Source organism: Rattus rattus, chromosome 8, assembly GCF_011064425.1.
Source record: "Rattus rattus isolate New Zealand chromosome 8, Rrattus_CSIRO_v1, whole genome shotgun sequence".
In the NCBI taxonomy this organism is placed as follows: domain Eukaryota; kingdom Metazoa; phylum Chordata; class Mammalia; order Rodentia; family Muridae; genus Rattus; species Rattus rattus.
This window is the reverse complement of record NC_046161.1, coordinates 12,089,327-12,108,240: the sequence shown is the minus strand read 5'-3', so window position 1 is coordinate 12,108,240 and position 18,914 is coordinate 12,089,327. Positions and strand designations below refer to the sequence as shown.

The 18,914-nt window shown below is 40.4% G+C and overlaps 1 protein-coding gene across 4 annotated transcripts in view; it reads left to right on the top strand.

Annotated features, from left to right (window-relative positions):
* The first annotated feature begins 11,345 nt into the window (after positions 1–11,345).
* Fat3 (FAT atypical cadherin 3) overlaps positions 11,346–18,914 on the top strand; it is a 456,579-nt gene continuing 449,010 nt past the window's right edge. For all 4 annotated transcript variants that reach the window (XM_032911177.1, XM_032911175.1, XM_032911176.1 and 1 more), the window contains exon 1: positions 11,346–14,642. In XM_032911177.1, coding sequence (XP_032767068.1) covers positions 11,354–14,642 — 3,289 coding nt within the window. In that variant the 5' untranslated portion in view covers positions 11,346–11,353. The remainder of the gene's footprint in view (positions 14,643–18,914) is intronic.

Genomic DNA, 18,914 nt, shown 5'->3' with positions numbered 1-18,914 from the left:
TGTACAGCTGTCCCTAAACATCTGCTGTGGATTCACCCTCTCACCGTTTACATATGCTTGTGTAAACTATTTATTTGTAATACGTAATTAGCAGTAAAGTGTATACTTGGTTTTTAACTACATATACTCAGGGGTGGACTCAGAAGAAAACTCTTTAACTATGTCAAGTGAGTCTATAAGGTATAAACTTTGCCAGAGGAACAATCCCACTTCCTTTTCAGCAGCTGTTGATCATAAGGGTTGTTTTAATGTGTTTAGGTTATTGTAGCCTAGGGTAGAATTGTGGAGTTGTGTGCCGTCCTCTATCCAGGGCAGAGCTTGACAGTCCCTGGCCTGTGAACTAAACTGCAGGATTAAATCAGCCTCCAGGGCTATGGATAAGAGTGACTGCCCAGATACTTGGAGGCTACAGTCTTCATAGACATGCAGAGAAAATTAAGCAAACCTCTGGAGACACAGCCTTGTGATGACCTGGAAAGATCAATCTTCCAAGGTCTTGATTTTGTTGGCAGAATAAATGCTTCTGTAAAGCTCGAGATCCAACTGAGGTTGGGCGAAGACTGCAGAACACTAGTTGTTGGGAGCAAACAGGGATTCTGGCTGTCAGGGTGACTGATGGTCTTGCCACATGTGAATGCTTTGTGGAGAAATGAGGTCAAATGGGTCTACCGCCAGCAGCAGGGGGTTCTTTTGTTCTTGGTTGTGAGCAGGGAGCTCAGAACCCATCAGGTTAACTGACTGGAGATACCAAGCATCTAATCAGTAACAAAAGGAGCCCCGTTCGGAGCAGCACATTCCCAGAACTCATAGTCTTCAGCAAACCCCTCAGTAATAGCAGAAACACTCTTTAGCAAAGGAAATGTGGTTTCTCCATGATTCAATCTATCCTCAAATCATAGTACCAGTTCCTCTAATCACATGTTTTTGGAATCAACATGTCTATCATTTTAGCATAATACACAGCTTTGGGGGCTAGCCCATGAGACTCCATAATTCATCTGTGTCCTACTTTCCCTGGCCAACAACAAAAGATTTACTTGTATCACCCAATTCTTACTGAAAGTAAGTTTCCTGGGAGAAAAATTCAATTAATAAAAACTGCTCTTATATTTTTCTGAACATTACGAAACAATAGAAATGTATTGAGTACTTGCCTACCATGGTGGACAATTCAATTTGGGTGACAGTAAAGCCCTTAGAGATAGTCTCATTCTTTGTGGAATTTATAGTCATGTTAGATAATGCTAATCAAGCAGCATAATAAAAGATGTTGAGAATGATAGCAAGCACTACAAAGAACATATTGGGAGGCTGTACAACATGGCACCATAGCTCATCCTGAGAGTCAGCAAACCTTCCCTGCGATTACAGTATACCTGTGTTTTCATGGTGGAAAATTGGGCAAAGGAAGAGAAGTAAACTTGGAAAGATGTGAAAGACACCAACAAAAACAGAAAATATTTAAAACACTTCCCAAGACCAGGGACAGTGTTACTGTAACCCTCTAAACTACGTAGACAGCTTTGGACATTAGTGTTCTGGAAGCTTCCAAAAGACTGTGAGAGGAAGCCAGCTGACCTAGTGGTTAAAATGTGCTTAGGGTAAGGTGTGTGAATGACTGGAAATAGCAGGAATGATTTGGAGGGGTTAGGCAGATACACAGGCCAGTGGGAGCATTGGAGACACTGGCTGCTACTGTCCTTGGCCTGGCACCATAACATTCTCTTCATGTTCTGCCTGAGGCTTGATCTGTTCCACCCTGAGTTCCTGGCTTTGAATTTGTATTATGCATTCATTTTCTTTATAAATTGCTACATGGGAATGCTTTCCCATACCTGGCTTTTATTTTCAAGAATGATATCAGTAGTGGGATCAGAAAAACAGTATTTTGGGTTGTTGTTGTTGTTGTTGCTGCCGTTGCCGCTGCTGTTGTTGTTGCTGTTGTTGTTGTTGTAGTTGTTGTTTGATGATGAGGAGGAGGATGACAATGACAATGATGATTGTGTTTGGGACACAATGCTAAATCACTCACTTGGTTCTTGAGCACTAAGGATTATTTTGCACAACAGCAGAACCCATCAATCACCAGGAGTTTTGGTGTGGAGGATGGGCAAAAACCCAAGTCTACATTTGGCCCTTTCCTGAGGCACATTTGCCAGTGATGACAAGATGAGACCATCCTGACATACCTAGATAATGAGCAGATTTCTAGATGGTGGTTCTATGTCCACACACAAGCTATTTTAAACCCTAGGGACATATATTTGTGTATATCTCTAATTAATCCCCTTGCTTCTGGTTATTAAGGTCAACCAGTCCACAGTGCTCTCATCTATCTGTGTGTAAAGCTGTCTGGTCATCTCTTCCCATGTTTCATTTCACAGACTGTTACCTGGGAATAGTCCTGATAGATTATTTCTTAGTTTCTCCCTATCTGCCCCTTCTCAACCCTCACAAGGCAACATGAAACATGGCATTATGTTGCAGTATCTCTTGTATCCTTAGATTAATTTAGCAATAATTTCAGATTGTTTACCTACCACAGGAGACCTATGTTCTGCATTATATTCTGGTGTAAACATTTAGATAAATGAACAAGTGCATTCATGCAAGCCCACTTGCACCTGTGATCTCCTCTGTCCAGGAGGAGATTTTATCCATATGTAAACCCTGGAAAGATTCAAAGTTGAGTTATTTTTATCAAATCCTCTCCAACTTTAGGCTGCCCATCAGTTATTACATCTCTGATGTTAGTTCTTCTGGAAAGGGATACTAAACATCCCCTTTCTTAATTGTGTCTGATAAACACACACCCCTATCTCCTTGCTTCCAGCCCCTCAGAATTTTCTTTCTTCATGGGAAAGAAGGCCCTGATGGGTACCAGTTTCCCTCATATTCCTGTTCCTCATTTTTGATGTTACTTATCACACAGTCTTTCCCTAAAGGAGGACCACTTCTTACAATGGCATGGCACTTGCACTTGGGATTTTTTTTTTAAAGAAATGCTGACTTTATGAAAAACAGCACCAACAGAATGGAGGAGTGACATCCACTGTGTCAGAATCTGTCACACAATTTCCAGGGATCCCCAAAGAACACCTTCCATCTCAGTTACATTTGCCCTAAAAATTACTAAAAATAATACTATTTCAAAATATTTGTTCCACTCCAACACATTGGCTTTTCTCTATTTGACAGTTATCATAAAATAAATTGTGGCCTTGTATGAGGGTTTGTTTGGCTTTTTGTCTTAAACTTGAGTCTAAGACAATGCTAATATTGTTACCATTTGCTTTCTGAGGCTGCCAGAGGAAAACTGAAAGAGAATTTTTTTTCTGAAGCATTTTCTCAGACAGCCAATCACAAGAAAAAATGATATTCTCTCTATACATATTTTTCTTACACTATGATAAATTTCTTTCTCCAAAGGGTGAAGTCATTTCTAAAAGCCTTGAACAACATGTTCATCTTTCCTTCTGATAGCCTCTGGTTGAATTACCCCTGAATTTGAAGAATTTACTGATGAAATGATACTTGACATTAACCAGTGTTGTATGGAAACATTTCCCACGATTGAGGACAACATAATGGAGAGTATTCAAAACCCAGACCTGTGTGGCCATTTACTTCTTCAGGAACCTGAATGATTCTTGCTTAATACTGACTGACTTTACCTAGTAAGTCACTCTGTGGAAACAAAATGCTTTGCAACAATGGCCCGAGTTAGAATTTACAACACAACATTATTAATAAGAAAAGGATAAAGACTTTGGCAAAATCAACTGTGGGCTTTGGGATCTCTGTCTTCATGTTGCACAGAATAACAAGTGATGTAGCCTTGTGAATCAACTATTCTAGGCACTTAGCATGGGTTTTCTGGTGGGCACTTGAGAAAAGCAAGCAAAATTTTCCAAATGGAGAAAATAAGAAACTGGTATTTTGTTTAATATCCCAGAGACTTGTCCTTTTGGCTGAGAAAAATAGATAATATAAATTTTAGAGATATCTGCATTATTCACCAAGCCGCTTCTTCTAGGTCGTCTGGAACAATGGTGTACATTCTGTGCTTGCTGCTTGTTCATGGGGTTAGAACAAAGAAATCACCAGAACCATGGTGCTAACATGTGGGATGTGGCAGAACCGTGGTGCTAACATGTGGGATGTGGGGGAACGAGTATCGGGTCAGTTTCTTAGGACATCACGCTGAAATTACTTAAAATGAGAACTTGAGAACTCATTCCAGCACAGAAGCCTGCAGAAGAAAGTCTCTTGTGCCACTCGGAGCTCTCCATCCCCCACTGCTTCCCCAGTTGTGTTGCCCCAGCGCTCACTGCAGGTATATGTGTGGATTGGAAGACCAGAGCTTTGGGGTCACAGACAGGTTTTTAAAACATGTGATTTGTATCACAGGAATCACAAGTCACGTGGTGTATGTTTACAGTGCCTCAAACATCTAGTCGTGCAAACCAAACAATGTTTTGAACACTGAGGGACTGTGCCCACTAAAAGACAATGTTCTCATAAGATTAAAATGGCACTAACAAATTCCTGTCACCTGGCAACATTGTGGTTATCACAAGTCGTGGTGACTCAGGATAAGGAGACATGCCCTGCAAGGGATTAAAGGATAGCACAGGCAGATACAGAACATAACAGTTGGTGGCAGTGTTAATAAATGCCCATGATCCTAGGTATGTATTTGCCGTCACAGTTAGAGGTGGTGTTAATAAATGCCCATGATAAATGCCCATGATCCCGGGCTATGTATTGGCTGTTCTGAACTTTTTGTGGTTGCTTTAGAATACACTCCGTCTGCTTAAAAGATAAAGTGTGCAGCTGAGCAGAGCACCCTGGAACCAGCAGCAGCCTCAGGTGTCACCTCTCATGACTGTGTTTCTCAGGACACAGGCCAGCTGAAGGAAGTGTGACTGTACTTATTGTCTTCTGACTGTATAACATGGGGCTTCTGGGAACTTTAGGCTCTATAACCTAAAGCTCGCGTCATCAGAAAGAGCAATGCAAGGTAACTTTTTATATGTGTCTAAAGGCACTAAAAGAAAGAGTTTTATTTGGAGACAGCTTAATGTCTGCAAAGAATTCCAATTCAAATCTTTCTGTATTTATTTATTTATTTATTTATTTATTTATTTATTTATTTATTTATGTTTTGAGATAGGATTTTATTGGGTAGCCCTGGCTGTCCTGAAACTCCCTTTGTAGTCCAGGCTGACCTCGAATGCACAGAGATCCACCTTTCTGTGTCTCCCTGAATGCTGGGATTAAAGGCATGTACCACTACTGCCTGGCTTTAATTTAAATTTCTTTACTTATGCCCATCTACTGTTTCCTTATGTTTTCTAAATGACACTGATGACTTACTTCATCATCATTTTTAGTTTTTTTATTTAAATATAACCCTCCCCATGCACATATATCCTCAGCTTCCATGATACCAGAAGGTATCCTACAAATTCCCAGGAGATGGAAACAACCAGTAGTCCCACCCAGATAAGATGCGTGTAGTAGGTGAAGACCTCTTGGCAAGATATGCCTGAGGGGACAGGAGTAGCATGCTCATTTTGCTCTTCTCATTAGAGCTTGAAGGATTCTGTTGTATCCAGACCAGTTCAGTATCACTGAATTAAATTTGTGCCTTTTTAAGACACTTTGTCAAACACTGAAAGAAAGTGAAAAGGTGGACCAGCATTTTTCCCAGCCTGTTCTCTGTCCAGTGTGTACTTCGAGTGACACTTAAATAGCTGAAACATAAAAAAGAAAACACTACACTAAGACAGCCAAAGTTCAATCTACTGAGCAGAAGCTCGCCAAGTGGACTGACCTCCTGGGAACTTGAGAGAACTTTGAATTCTAGACCTACTGGCCCTAAGCCAATAATCAGGCAAAGAGCCCAACAATGTGCATTCTAACAGGCCAAGGATAGCTCTGATGCACACTGAAAACTTCTGGGTAGTTCAAAACTATGTTGCTAAAGGAAGTGCAATTGTAGACTTGTATGACAGACCTGAGAGGAAAGAGGAGGCAGAGCTTTGTGGAGTCATGTTCACGCTGGAGATCTAAGGTCCCTTTTAGCCTCTGACTAGGGAACCCCGTGATTCTGTCTATAGTAAGAAAACTTCTGTCTTTCTTTTGTGGTAAAACTACAGTGTTACTCTAGTTCATTTTAAGGCACTTTTGGCTGTGACATTCATTGACTTTAAGTGGCTTTGTTTCAATATATTATCACATGATCTGTGATAACAATGTCACATTAATGATTTGTGATCCAAATAGCTACTATCATATCCTCGTGTTTTGTGCTGATATATTCATACACACACACATGCGCACACACACACACACACACACACACACACACACACAACCACTTTTTGTTCTTTTTAGGCAGTCTTCAGTGCGAGGCAGAAAGCATAGCTTTATCCTCTCATACGTCATGCAGAAAATGTGTAACCAATTTCAGGAGCAAGGACCCAGCGTTCAGACCGGTGCCAAGCAACCAAGAAACATTGAACAGGCTACTAAAGAGACAGGGCTGAGCAGGTTTCCTGGAGCATATGATCACAAAGGAAGATCTAACTCGACTTCCTCCAAAATTAAGTACCAGGGCTGAGAGGCGCTCCCTAGTACAGTTGCACTGTCCTGAGTTTGAAAGATTATTACGTGGGTGGAGGAATGCATAGCCAAGCTGTGGTAAGAGCCTGTTACCCAGACAGGACTCTTCTGTGATGCTGTCTTTACCATTGGTGTGAATCTGGGGTTTGTGAATGGAAGTTTTCACAGGAGGAATGTCCCTTACTGCTAAGAGCAAAACATTTGTTGTTCACTATTTTCATGTTTTGGGTTATTGCTTCTGAATATCTAAGTAATTATAAAGTCAGTTAATATTTATGGAACTTTTTGTTGCTTGTTTATTCATTGAGATAGACTCTTGTTCTACGGCTTAGGCTGGCCTCAAGCTGTCTGTGTAACTCAGGCCAGCCTCCAAACAACATCCTTTTCTCAACCTTCCAAGTTTGAGATGATGTGTCCAACACTACACTCACTTACTGCTAAACATTGGGAGTAGCCATATGGGTATTTTATAAACTCCATTTTCAGAATAAGAAAACAGATTTAATACTCATTAAAATCTGACTGACTTTCTCTGATCTTTGGGGTGTGGTCACTACTCTTCGTAGACTTGAACCAGGGATGAGGCATTCATTCCTTTGACTTGGGTGTGCCTTTTACTATGGGAGAAGGAAGCAGTAGGTCATAGATCCTCTCCAGTGACTCAGGAGTTCTAGTCTTTAAATTGACCTTAGTAAACAGTGGCTGGGTAAACTCATATACTTAGAAGATTAATACTTCATAGTTTTTAATTAATAGAAGAAACCAAAGCACTGTTAGGTTAAATAACCTGTTCAAGTTTGCTCATCTAATGACAAGAGTTCAGTTTTAAAACCAAGTCATGTGTCAAAGGGTACTCTCTGTAACTTAAGGAGCCTTTTGTTCATAATAGCTTTGCCACAATGAACATCCGGTTGATGAATGAACAGCTTGGGACAGGTAGAACCACAAATATCTTTCCCAAGGGCATCTGTATGGGTAGATGCTACATCTGTTGGCTTTTCTCTACGTTCCACAGTTTTGCACAGTGTATATTTTGAGTTCTTTCTGGAAAACTGACATTTTCAACATGAGTAACTTAGCAAGAGAGAGGGATCAAGTAGAATATTTCTTCATGTGGCCTGTTACTGTTTAGAAACAACCCAAAAAGGAGAGTTTTGGGGTACAGACAGCAATATGACCAAGTTATAAACTCATCGCTGAGTATTTACTTGGTCAAGGCTGTCTCAGTCAGTACTGTACCTGCCCCAAGTTCTCTAGTATTTATTTATTCTCTCTGAAGACAGATCTGTATGCCCCACTGGAGTCCTACACTGAGATCCGTATTCATTGTGAAAAGTCTGGCTGGGAGGCACTCCCTCAGCCATCACTCCCTCAGAAAGATGAATGTCTCCAAGACTGATAGCTCAGTGATCTCTTTAGAGATTGTATAAAAATATTGATTATGTTGCTAAGCTGTAGAAAATGTGCTCTGAGGTTCAGAAATAGCTTCTTTCTTTAAAAATAATCCATAAGCAGTAGAATAAATCAATGCACAGGGCATGGGAGACATCATAACTATGATAGCTTCACAAACAGCTTTGGATTCCATTTGGAAAGGCCACTACCTTTCTGAAAGTAATAGGAACTGTTATCTTGGCATGCTAAAACAGAAGCTAGGGTTTTCTTTTAGTGTTTACTTTGTGCGTGTACCAACTCCCTAACTTCTAACATTCTTGTCTTCCTCAAACCTGGAAGACTGATAGGCAGCATTTTTGCCAGTTGTGGCTTGTGTTTCCCTTCTTCAAAGCCACATATAAAAATGTCGTATGAGACATCGTGGGTTTGACAGCTGAAGCTAACAAAAGTACTCTTGCTTGGTGGTTTTTTTGTTTTGTTTTCTTTTTATTTTTTGTGTTAAGACTACTCATTCTCAGTCTTAAGAGAAGATAGTAGAAGTGAACTTGCTGAAAGAACAGCTCAATTTTGGAAAGCATCAATTTTGATTAGTTAATTTGAACGGTCACTGTCATATCGTCCCAATATTTTTTGCTTTGAAGGACTCGTGAAGGGCTTTGTACAGGTGCCCACCTCTGGGACACACAGAGGACCACTTATGAGTAGCTGTCTACTCCACGAAAAGACTACCCAGAGGAGTCACCATGGTGGTCATTGTGAGGATGAAGGCCGCACCTCTACAGGACCTAATCAAAATGATGAGAAGCTCTATCGATGTACATAGAATATCATTAGAGCTTCTGCAGACTTCGGTGTGTGATTGCTAGAGACGAGGCTACCACACTCAGATTTTAGTTGTGTGCACAACACAAAATATGAGTCAGGCTAACTCTGACATGCCCAGGAGTCAAGTGCTGAACTTCTTGAAACCTGCTCACTAGCATTTCTGGCTGCTCTACCCCTGGCCTTATTCCTGGCTCTGTGGGTAAGGGCACCGCTCTGATATATGTTCTCATCCCGTGAAACATTTCCTCATGACAGTAAGAGAATCTGCATGTAACATTAATAGCTATTATTTATTAAAATGTTATAGCCTTTTTCTGCTTTTGACTGTTGTGGTCTCTGCTGCCTATGAGCCTGAGATCTCTGTACTGAACTAACTCCCAGCTATTCAGTATTTTCTAGATGGTTCAGGTGGCAACAGTAGCAAGGCACATACATCCCAACAGGAACCCAGTCTACACAGACCCAGAGTTTTGCTAAAAAGAAGTGGGAAAGCCTAGTGATCTGGGAAGAAAGGCTGAGTTCAAACTCATTCTCTGCCACTAGGAAAAAGAAACTTCGTGGTCTTACCTTGAAAAAGAAAGCTATAATGGCACTATTGCTTTGTCACCTTTGAATTTGAAAATATTTTATACACTACAAAAATAACCTGCAGTGCTTGAAAAAGTTAAACCTCAGTTGGGTTTTTAATTTATCATAGCCCCAGTAATATGAAAGCAGAAAGCGGATAAGGAATCCGAGATGCTGGATGAGCCCATGCATTTTCACCAGTAATCTTCACTGACTACACCTGTAGAAGTAAATCACATTACCTGTGTATCAAGACGATGGCTTAGAGGTGGTTTAATGAGAATGAAGTTGCAGTTGGGGAGCGCACATACTAGATACATTAAGAAAGCCAAGGACTTGAGGGTCTGCGGGGCTACGTCTACCTGTCAACTCTGAGCGGACCAGAGGCTCAACCAAATCGTCTTATTTAGCTGTCCATTTGTAATATGCGATCAGGTAAAATGGTACCTTTTGTTCAGTATTAAAAGAAAAACAATGGGAGTCTAGAGAGCTTGCTCAATGGTTCCGAGCATTTGCTGATCTTCCAGAGGACCTTCGTCATGCAGCTCACCACCAACTGTGACTACAGTTTCAGAGAATTGGCCCTCCCTGTCCTCAAGGGTCACCAGTGCTCCTCTGCACATACTCACCTGCAGACACGCATACCTACACATAATGAAAAATAATAAGTATAAGTGTTTTGCTCTTAATGTAGCACGGTGAGATCTTGTACCGTGCTTCTTGCATACACATTTCTATTTGGACTTGCACTTCCTGCAGGAGACTGACAGGGCCCTGACGGTGCTACTTGAAACAATAGCTCATTCTTAGAGACTCTGAAAATATAAGCATCAAGATAACCTGATTCGGCTGCTCCATGTTAAATGGCTTCTTCTCACCCAGTATTTGACACATTTTACTGGTAAAAAGAGGAAAATATTTTGTCTTTGAGTCTGGATGGCCATAAAACTATGGAGACTGACAAAATTTTGTATTTACTGATGAACGTAGCTTGTGATTCCTTATGTACTTTCAGGAAAGGACTGTTACCCTCCTTCTGTGATGGGTCGTCACTGGGGAGAGTGGCTTAGATAATACAGAGCCTGGACAGTCACCAGTGCTTCATCAGACTGAACGTTATTCCTTATCATGGCACTGAACTGTCCACTCATTTTGATCAGTTTTAAAGTGAACAGAATAGAAGACAGTAACACCTTCAAGCAGATCTTTATGCGACTATAACTGTATAAAAGAAATGAAGTAACCATTGGGGAGCCACGTTCAATGAACGAAGTGGGAAGTGAAATGAAGTAGTGGCGGTTTCAAAGCTAAAGATGCAAATGTCTGAGTCAGTATTTCAATAGTGTACTCTCGGATGCATCCTGGATACCTCATTTACCTCAGCCCTTCATCTTTATGCATCTGCAAGCACATGTCTCTTGCAATCATTTTAGTGGCCATAGCCTACTTTAAGAATGTACTCTAAATTATTTCATTTTCTATTGATAGTTTTTAGTGTCTTTAGAGGTTTTCTTTCTAAATTTGGAACAGTGCCGTAATGAATATGTTTAAAGAACTTTGTCATATAATTGTGCAAAAGGCCACTATAGGTTAAAGTTAAATGCATTCAAGGTCTCTAATTATACATTTCTAAGTTGACTTCTAACATATAATAAATTCGGTGCCCCAAACCAAGCCCAACAGTAGTGGGAAAGTGTCACTTAAGGAAGTTCAATCAAGATAAGGTTAAATTCTAATGACTTTAAACTCTTTACTATCTAGTAGCAGTGAATGATATAACTTTTGTATTGATGCTGTAATGAAAAGATTTGCTCTAGTACACCCTTCTCAACTCACTTTTTCATGTTTTGTTTGCTTGTTTATTTGTTTCTCTCACTTTCTTCTGAATTAATCTATAATTTTTTTCTCTGTGTTTCCTTCCAGGACATGTGATAAAATGGGTGTGACTATGAGACACTGTATTGGCACGAGGCCTCCTTCCTGCCTCATTTTCCTGCTCCTGAAGCTGTGTGCCACCATCTCCCAGGGGCTGCCAGGAACAGGGCCCCTGGGCTTCCACTTCACGCATGCTCTCTATAACGCTACAGTGTATGAGAACTCGGCAGCAAGGACCTATGTCAACAGCCAAAGCAGAATGGGCATCACCTTAATAGACCTGTCCTGGGACATCAAGTACAGAATAGTGTCCGGTGATGAGGAAGGATTTTTCAAAGCTGAGGAGGTCATTATTGCAGATTTCTGCTTTCTCAGGATAAGAACTAAAGGTGGCAATTCTGCCATATTGAACAGGGAAATCCAAGACAATTATTTATTAATCATAAAAGGTTCTGTCAGAGGAGAAGACTTGGAAGCATGGACCAAAGTAAACATCCAGGTTTTAGACATGAATGACTTGAGGCCTCTGTTCTCACCAACCACCTACTCGGTCACCATCGCAGAAAGCACACCACTCAGGACTAGCGTTGCCCAGGTGACGGCCACAGATGCAGATATCGGTTCCAATGGGGAATTCTACTACTACTTCAAAAACAAGGTTGATCTTTTTTCAGTTCACCCCACGAGTGGTGTCATCTCTTTAAGTGGACGGTTGAATTATGACGAGAAGAACAGATATGATCTAGAAATCTTAGCAGTGGACCGGGGGATGAAACTCTATGGCAATAATGGTGTGAGCAGTACTGCCAAGCTTTATGTTCACATTGAACGCATAAACGAACATGCTCCAATTATCCACGTGGTCACTCACACACCTTTCTCATTGGACAAAGAGCCAACATATGCAGTAGTGACAGTTGATGACCTGGATGAGGGGGCCAATGGAGAGATCGAATCGGTTTCCATTGTGGATGGAGATCCTTTAGAGCAGTTCTTCCTGGCTAAGGAAGGGAAGTGGATGAATGAGTATAAAGTCAAGGAGAGAAGGCAGGTGGACTGGGAAAGCTTCTCCTATGGCTATAACCTCACGATTCAAGCAAAAGACAAAGGGTCACCTCAGAAGTTCTCAGAACTAAAGACAGTCCACATTGCTAACCCCAGGAGAGACAGCACCCCAATCAAGTTTGAAAAAGATGTCTATGACGTCAGTATAAGTGAGTTTTCCCCTCCTGGTGTCATGGTAGCCATCGTCAAGGTCAATCCTGAGCCACTGGATGTGGAATACAAACTATTGCCTGGTAAGGACGCAGAGTACTTCAAAATTAATCCCAGGTCAGGTCTGATCGTCACAGCCCAGCCCTTGAATACAGTCAAGAAGGAAGTTTATAAGCTGGAAGTGTCAGACAAGGAAGGAGACGCAAAGGCACAAGTCACTATTGGGATTGAAGATGCCAATGACCACACCCCAGAATTCCAGGAGACACTGTATGAGACTTTTGTGAATGAGAGTGTCCCTGTTGGTACAAATGTTCTCACTGTGTCTGCCTCTGATAAGGATAAAGGGGAAAATGGCTACATCACCTACAGCATCGCCAGCCTGAACCTTTTACCGTTTGCCATTAACCAGTTTACAGGTGTGATCAGCACAACTGAAGAGTTAGATTTTGAATCCTCCCCAGAGACATATAGATTCATTGTGAGAGCCTCTGACTGGGGCTCCCCATACCGCCACGAAAGTGAGGTCAATGTGACCATTCGGGTAGGAAATGTCAATGACAACAGCCCTCTCTTTGAAAAAGTGGCTTGCCAGGGAGTTATTTCATATGACTTTCCTGTTGGGGGTCACATCACGGCCATCTCTGCTATTGATATTGACGAACTTGAACTTGTAAAGTACAAAATCATTTCTGGAAATGAACTTGGTTTTTTTTATTTAAACCCAGACTCTGGCGTTTTGCAGCTTAAGAAGTCACTGATGAATTCTGGCATTAAAAATGGCAATTTTGCCCTCAGAATCACAGCTACTGATGGAGAAAACTTTGCAGACCCCATGGCCATTAACATCTCAGTTCTCCATGGGAAAGTGTCTTCAAAGAGCTTCAGTTGCAGAGAAACTCGCGTGGCTCAGAAATTGGCAGAGAAACTACTCATTAAAGCAAAAGCTAATGGGAAACTGAATCAAGAAGATGGATTTCTTGACTTTTATTCGATTAATAGGCAAGGACCACATTTTGACAAGTCTTTTCCCTCTGATGTGGCTGTAAAGGAGAACATGCCAGTAGGAACTAACATCCTGAAGATTAAAGCCTATGATGCCGACTCTGGCTTCAATGGGAAGGTGCTATTTACAATATCAGATGGAAACACAGACAGCTGCTTCAATATTGATATGGAGACTGGACAACTTAAAGTCCTCATGCCCATGGACCGAGAGCATACAGACCTCTATGTCCTCAACATAACTATCTATGACCTTGGAAAGCCACAGAAATCGTCATGGCGTTTGCTGACTGTCAACGTGGAGGATGCTAATGACAATACCCCAGTGTTTCTTCAGGACAGCTACTCGGTCAGCATTCTTGAAAGTTCAAGTATTGGCACAGAGATTATTCAAGTGGAAGCGAGAGACAAAGACCTGGGTTCTAATGGTGAGGTAACATATTCAGTCTTGACAGACACGCACCAGTTTGTCATCAATAGCTCAACTGGGATTGTCTATATAGCCGATCAATTGGACAGAGAATCCAAAGCCAACTATTCTTTGAAAATAGAAGCCAGGGACAAAGCAGAAAGTGGCCAGCAGCTGTTTTCTGTTGTCACCCTGAAGATCTTTCTAGATGATGTCAATGACTGTTCTCCAGCATTTATCCCTAGTAGCTACAGCGTGAAAGTCCTTGAAGATCTTCCGGTTGGTACAGTCATTGCCTGGCTTGAGACTCAGGATCCTGACCTTGGATTGGGGGGTCAAGTACGGTACTCATTGGTCAATGATTATAATGGGAGATTTGAAATTGACAAGGCAAGTGGTGCCATCCGCTTGAGCAAAGAGCTTGACTATGAAAAGCAGCAGTTCTACAACCTGACAGTCAGGGCCAAAGACAAAGGGCGGCCTGTCTCTCTGTCATCAATTTCTTTTGTTGAGGTGGAGGTGGTAGATGTCAATGAAAACCTTCATACACCATATTTCCCAGACTTTGCTGTTGTTGGATCTGTCAAGGAAAACTCACGGATTGGAACAAGCGTGCTGCAGGTGACTGCCCATGATGAGGATTCTGGTAGGGATGGAGAGATCCAGTACTCCATCAGAGACGGCAGTGGTCTTGGGAGGTTCAACATAGACGATGAGAGTGGTAAGTTTAATGCTTTGTGCTGAACGTGTTCTTTTATCTCTTCTACTTAGCAGCATTGGAGAAGGTGTGAACCAGGGTATTGGAGCAGATGGGGAAGTCTCCATTTGAGTAGAAACGAAACAGAGCATGGGCCATGTCTTAGAATGACTTGGTTTCTAAATAGATCAGTTTAACAGTGACAGTCACAGTGCCCAGTGAGTCTCCTGTCTGCGTTGTATTGTTTTTCCTTGCTCAGCATATCTGTTAAAAGGTTATCTTCTGAGAAGCAACATCATTTGTTGCCCCTGGTGATTGTATTCCTGACCCTAGCCAAATGGATGGTCCTGATACAGTAATTGCATTTGAATTGGCTTTAAATTAGACGTGTGAAATTGATTTTTGAATGCATCTTATATATGAATCTTTTCCTTTACAGTAAAGCTTTGCTGTAGGGAATCGTTGCCTGGTCTTTCATGTTGAACCAGTGTATCCAGCCCTTGAAAAATGGGTATTCATACTCTGTGTGACTCATCAACAAATGGTCATGTGGCTTCAGAAGTACTTCTATAAAAGAACAGTCGTATCATAAATTCTATTTATGAAGAGTTGTTTGTAAAACATTTGTGAATATTGATAGTTTATTTTTATCATTTTTCTTTTATTGAAAATGGATTTAAAAACTATAATATATCTTAATTATGGGATTTTTCTTCCTCTCCAACACTTCTCCCCACCTCCCTGGACCCATCTGGACCCTTTCTGTCTCTCATTAGAAAATAAACAGGCTTCTAAGAAATATTACTAAAATAAAATAAGATAAAACAAAAGCAAACACATCAGAATAGAGCAAAATTAGCAAACAGAAGGAAAAAAACCCAAGAAAAGACAGATCCAAGGAACAGATATAGACACACAGACCCACACATTTGCATACCAGGAATCCCATAAAAACCCAGCACAGGAAGTCATACCACATATACGAAAGACTTGTAGTATAAAAAGGAGAAAAAGAAATAAAAAATAAAAATAAAATGAGATTAAACAAACAAGAAGTAGAAAGGAAAAAGTTCTGAGATTAAATTATGAGACAAGGAACCTTGAGAGAGGCCATTGAGTACTCTTTCCGTTGGCCATCCACTGCGGAACTATGGCCTATCCTTAAAAATAGCCTTCCCAGGGATACTCCCTTGAAGAAAACTAAATATCATTTACCAGTGGTTATTAATGGTAGGTGGCTTCTGAGTTAGGTATGTTCATTTCCTCTTTTAGCTCTGGGACCCCATCTTCTTTAGACCATTGAAGCCATGTGCATGCTATGTCCATCTCTGTGAGTTCACATGTGCGTCAGTGATACTCTGTTTAGCAGGCCTTGTTTTCTTGGTATCCTCCTTCCCCTCTGGTTGTTACACTCTTTCCACCTCCTCTTCTAGAGGGTTCCTTGAGACTTAAGGAGAGGGATTTGTTGGTGACATACCATTGAGGGCTGGATGTTTCCAGGTCTCTCACTCTGTATATTGTATAACTATAGGTCTCTGTATTTGTCCCATCTGCTGCAGGGAGAAACTTCTCTGACCAAGGCTGAGCAAGACACTGATCTGTTAGCATTGCTGAAGGTCATTAGGAGTCATTATTTCTCCGTCCTTTTAATAGAACAGTAGTATTTGGTTTCACCCTAGGTCCTTGGGCTACCTAGTCTCTTGTTCCTGACCACTCAAGCAATATTGGGTACAGATTCCATCTCATACATTAGGGCTCAAGTCAAATTAGGCATGGGTTGGATACTCCCATAAGCTTTATGCCACCATTCCATTAGCATAGCCTGCAGGCGGAATACCTTCGTACATCAAAGGGTTTGTGCCTGCATTAGTGTTTACTGGTCTCTTTTTGTCATGTGCCACGTACCTTCTAGTGCCAAAAACAACAGTCTGTACGGGTATAGACTTTCTATAAAATAAGCTCTACTTCTCCATGTCCAATGAGTTGTGTAAGTGTCTTCAACAAGAGTGCTTTTCCCTCTGCTTGTGAAGAGCAACTTAAAGCTTTAGCAACATCCTGGATTGTTGGGATTTCCCAGGGGACCCATTTAGCCAACAACTCAGTAAGATGCAATTCAACACCAGTACTGGAAGCTTCATTTGGCGATAAGTGATGTCCAGTTGGCACTCTTACTCCCTTGTTATTTGGCATTTCACTTAGATTCTTTTCATGTACGTGTATATTTTATGAAGCTTCTATTATATTAGATTTCCACACTACCCCTCAAATAGCCCCTAATCTTAGCTTCTTTCCCCATATTCCTTCCCTAATTCTTTTCCCTCCCCCTCCCCACTTGATCCTTCCACTCCAGTGCCCCTTCTTGTCCTTCCATAACTATCTATTCTGTTTTTCTTCTTAGGATGATCTGTCACCTAAGTCCCTTACTCAATATCTAGTCTGTGGCTTATAAGTTATAAGTTGCTCATCATCGACTTAACAACTAATAACCACTTGTAAGTGAATACATACCATATTAAATTATATATATATATATTTTTTATATATTTTTTTTTCTTTATCCATTCATAGGCTAAGGGACACCTAGATTGTTTCTAATTTCTGGCCATTATGAATAAAGCAGCAATGAATATTGTTGAGCAAACATTTTTGTGGGATGATGAAGCATCTTTTGAGTATACTCACAAATGTTATAGCTGGATCTTAAGGTAGATGAATTCCCATCTTACTAAGGAACCACCACACTGATTTTCAAATTAGTTGTACAACTTTGGACTCCTATCAGCAATGGATGAGTGTTCCAGGAGATGAATTACTGAAAATTCTTCACAGCATGAACAGTCACTTATTTTATTGATCTTATCCATTCTGACCAGTGTAAGAGGAACCCTCAAGTAGTTTTGATTTTAATTTCCCTGATGTCTAAGTATGTTGAAAATTTAGGTGTTTCTCACCTTTGCGTTGCTGCATTTGAGAGTTCTCTGTTTAAACTTGTACCTATTTTTCAATTGGGTTATTTGTTTTCTTGATGTCTATTTTTTTGAATTATACATATATTTTGAACTTTAGTCTTTGAGTTGGCAAAAATCTCTCCCATTCTGTAGGTTGCCACTTTATCTGCATCATGGTGTCCTTTTCCATCCAGAAGCTTTTCAGTTTCATTAGATTCATTTATTAAGAGTTAAAGTTAGTGTCTGTGGAAATGGTGTTCTCTTCAGAAAGTCATTTACTATTTCACTGAGTTCAAGAATATTCCCCTTTCACCTGTCTTTCTGTCTTTCTGTCTTTCTTTCTTTCTTTCCTTTCTGTTTTTTTTTTAAATCAGATTCCGTATATCTAGTGTTGAGGTTTTGGATGAGTTTTGTCCAGGGTGATAAATGTGACTCTATTTGGATTCTTACATATACAAACATCCAGTTCAACAAACAACATTTGTTGAGAATGCTGTCTTTATTTTCCCACTGTGTATTTTGGCTTCTTTATCAAAATCAGGTGTCCATAGATGCATGAATTCATGTCTGGGTTTTCAGTCTAATGCCATTGATCAATGTGTGTGATGTGCCAACACCACACAGTTCACATCACTACAGCTGTGCAGTACAAGCTGAGGTAGGAATGGTGGCTCCTTCAGCACTTCTTTTTATTATGTGGGATTTTTCAAGCTATCCTCAGATTTTGGAATAACTCATTATTTATAATGATTTATTTCAAAGATTTTTTTTAAAAAAGAACAAATTTGGCAAATATTTCATTTCCAAAATCTATTTATGTACCTTCCATCATAATACCAACACAATTTTAAAATTATTATTATTATTATTATTATCATCATCATCATCATCATCATCATCATCATCATCATCATCATCATTTGCACAAATGTATATGTGTCTGGGCACATGTATATGTGTATAAGTATATGAATGTGTGCATATTTCTTTTTATGTGCAAGTATTTTTACACACGTGTATGTAGGGGGGTATGTGTTGCACACATGTGTATGTGTTTATCTTCTGTTGTTAACACCACATATTTTTCTAGTCTTAGTAGACTGTAAAAATCACAAAAGATGAAAATGCATCTTATCTATTTTTCTATGCATGGCAATATTAGTTTGTTATATTTTCAGAGCAAATTCATATATAATAACTAATTTTCTACAACAACCATAAAGTTGCTTGTTTCCTATCTTATTCAATCTGGGCTGCTACAAAGACCCCCTACAATCATGGGGGACTTTAATGGACATTTATTTCTTAATATCTATGCTTGTTGGAGACCCAAGATCAGTCTGCCCAC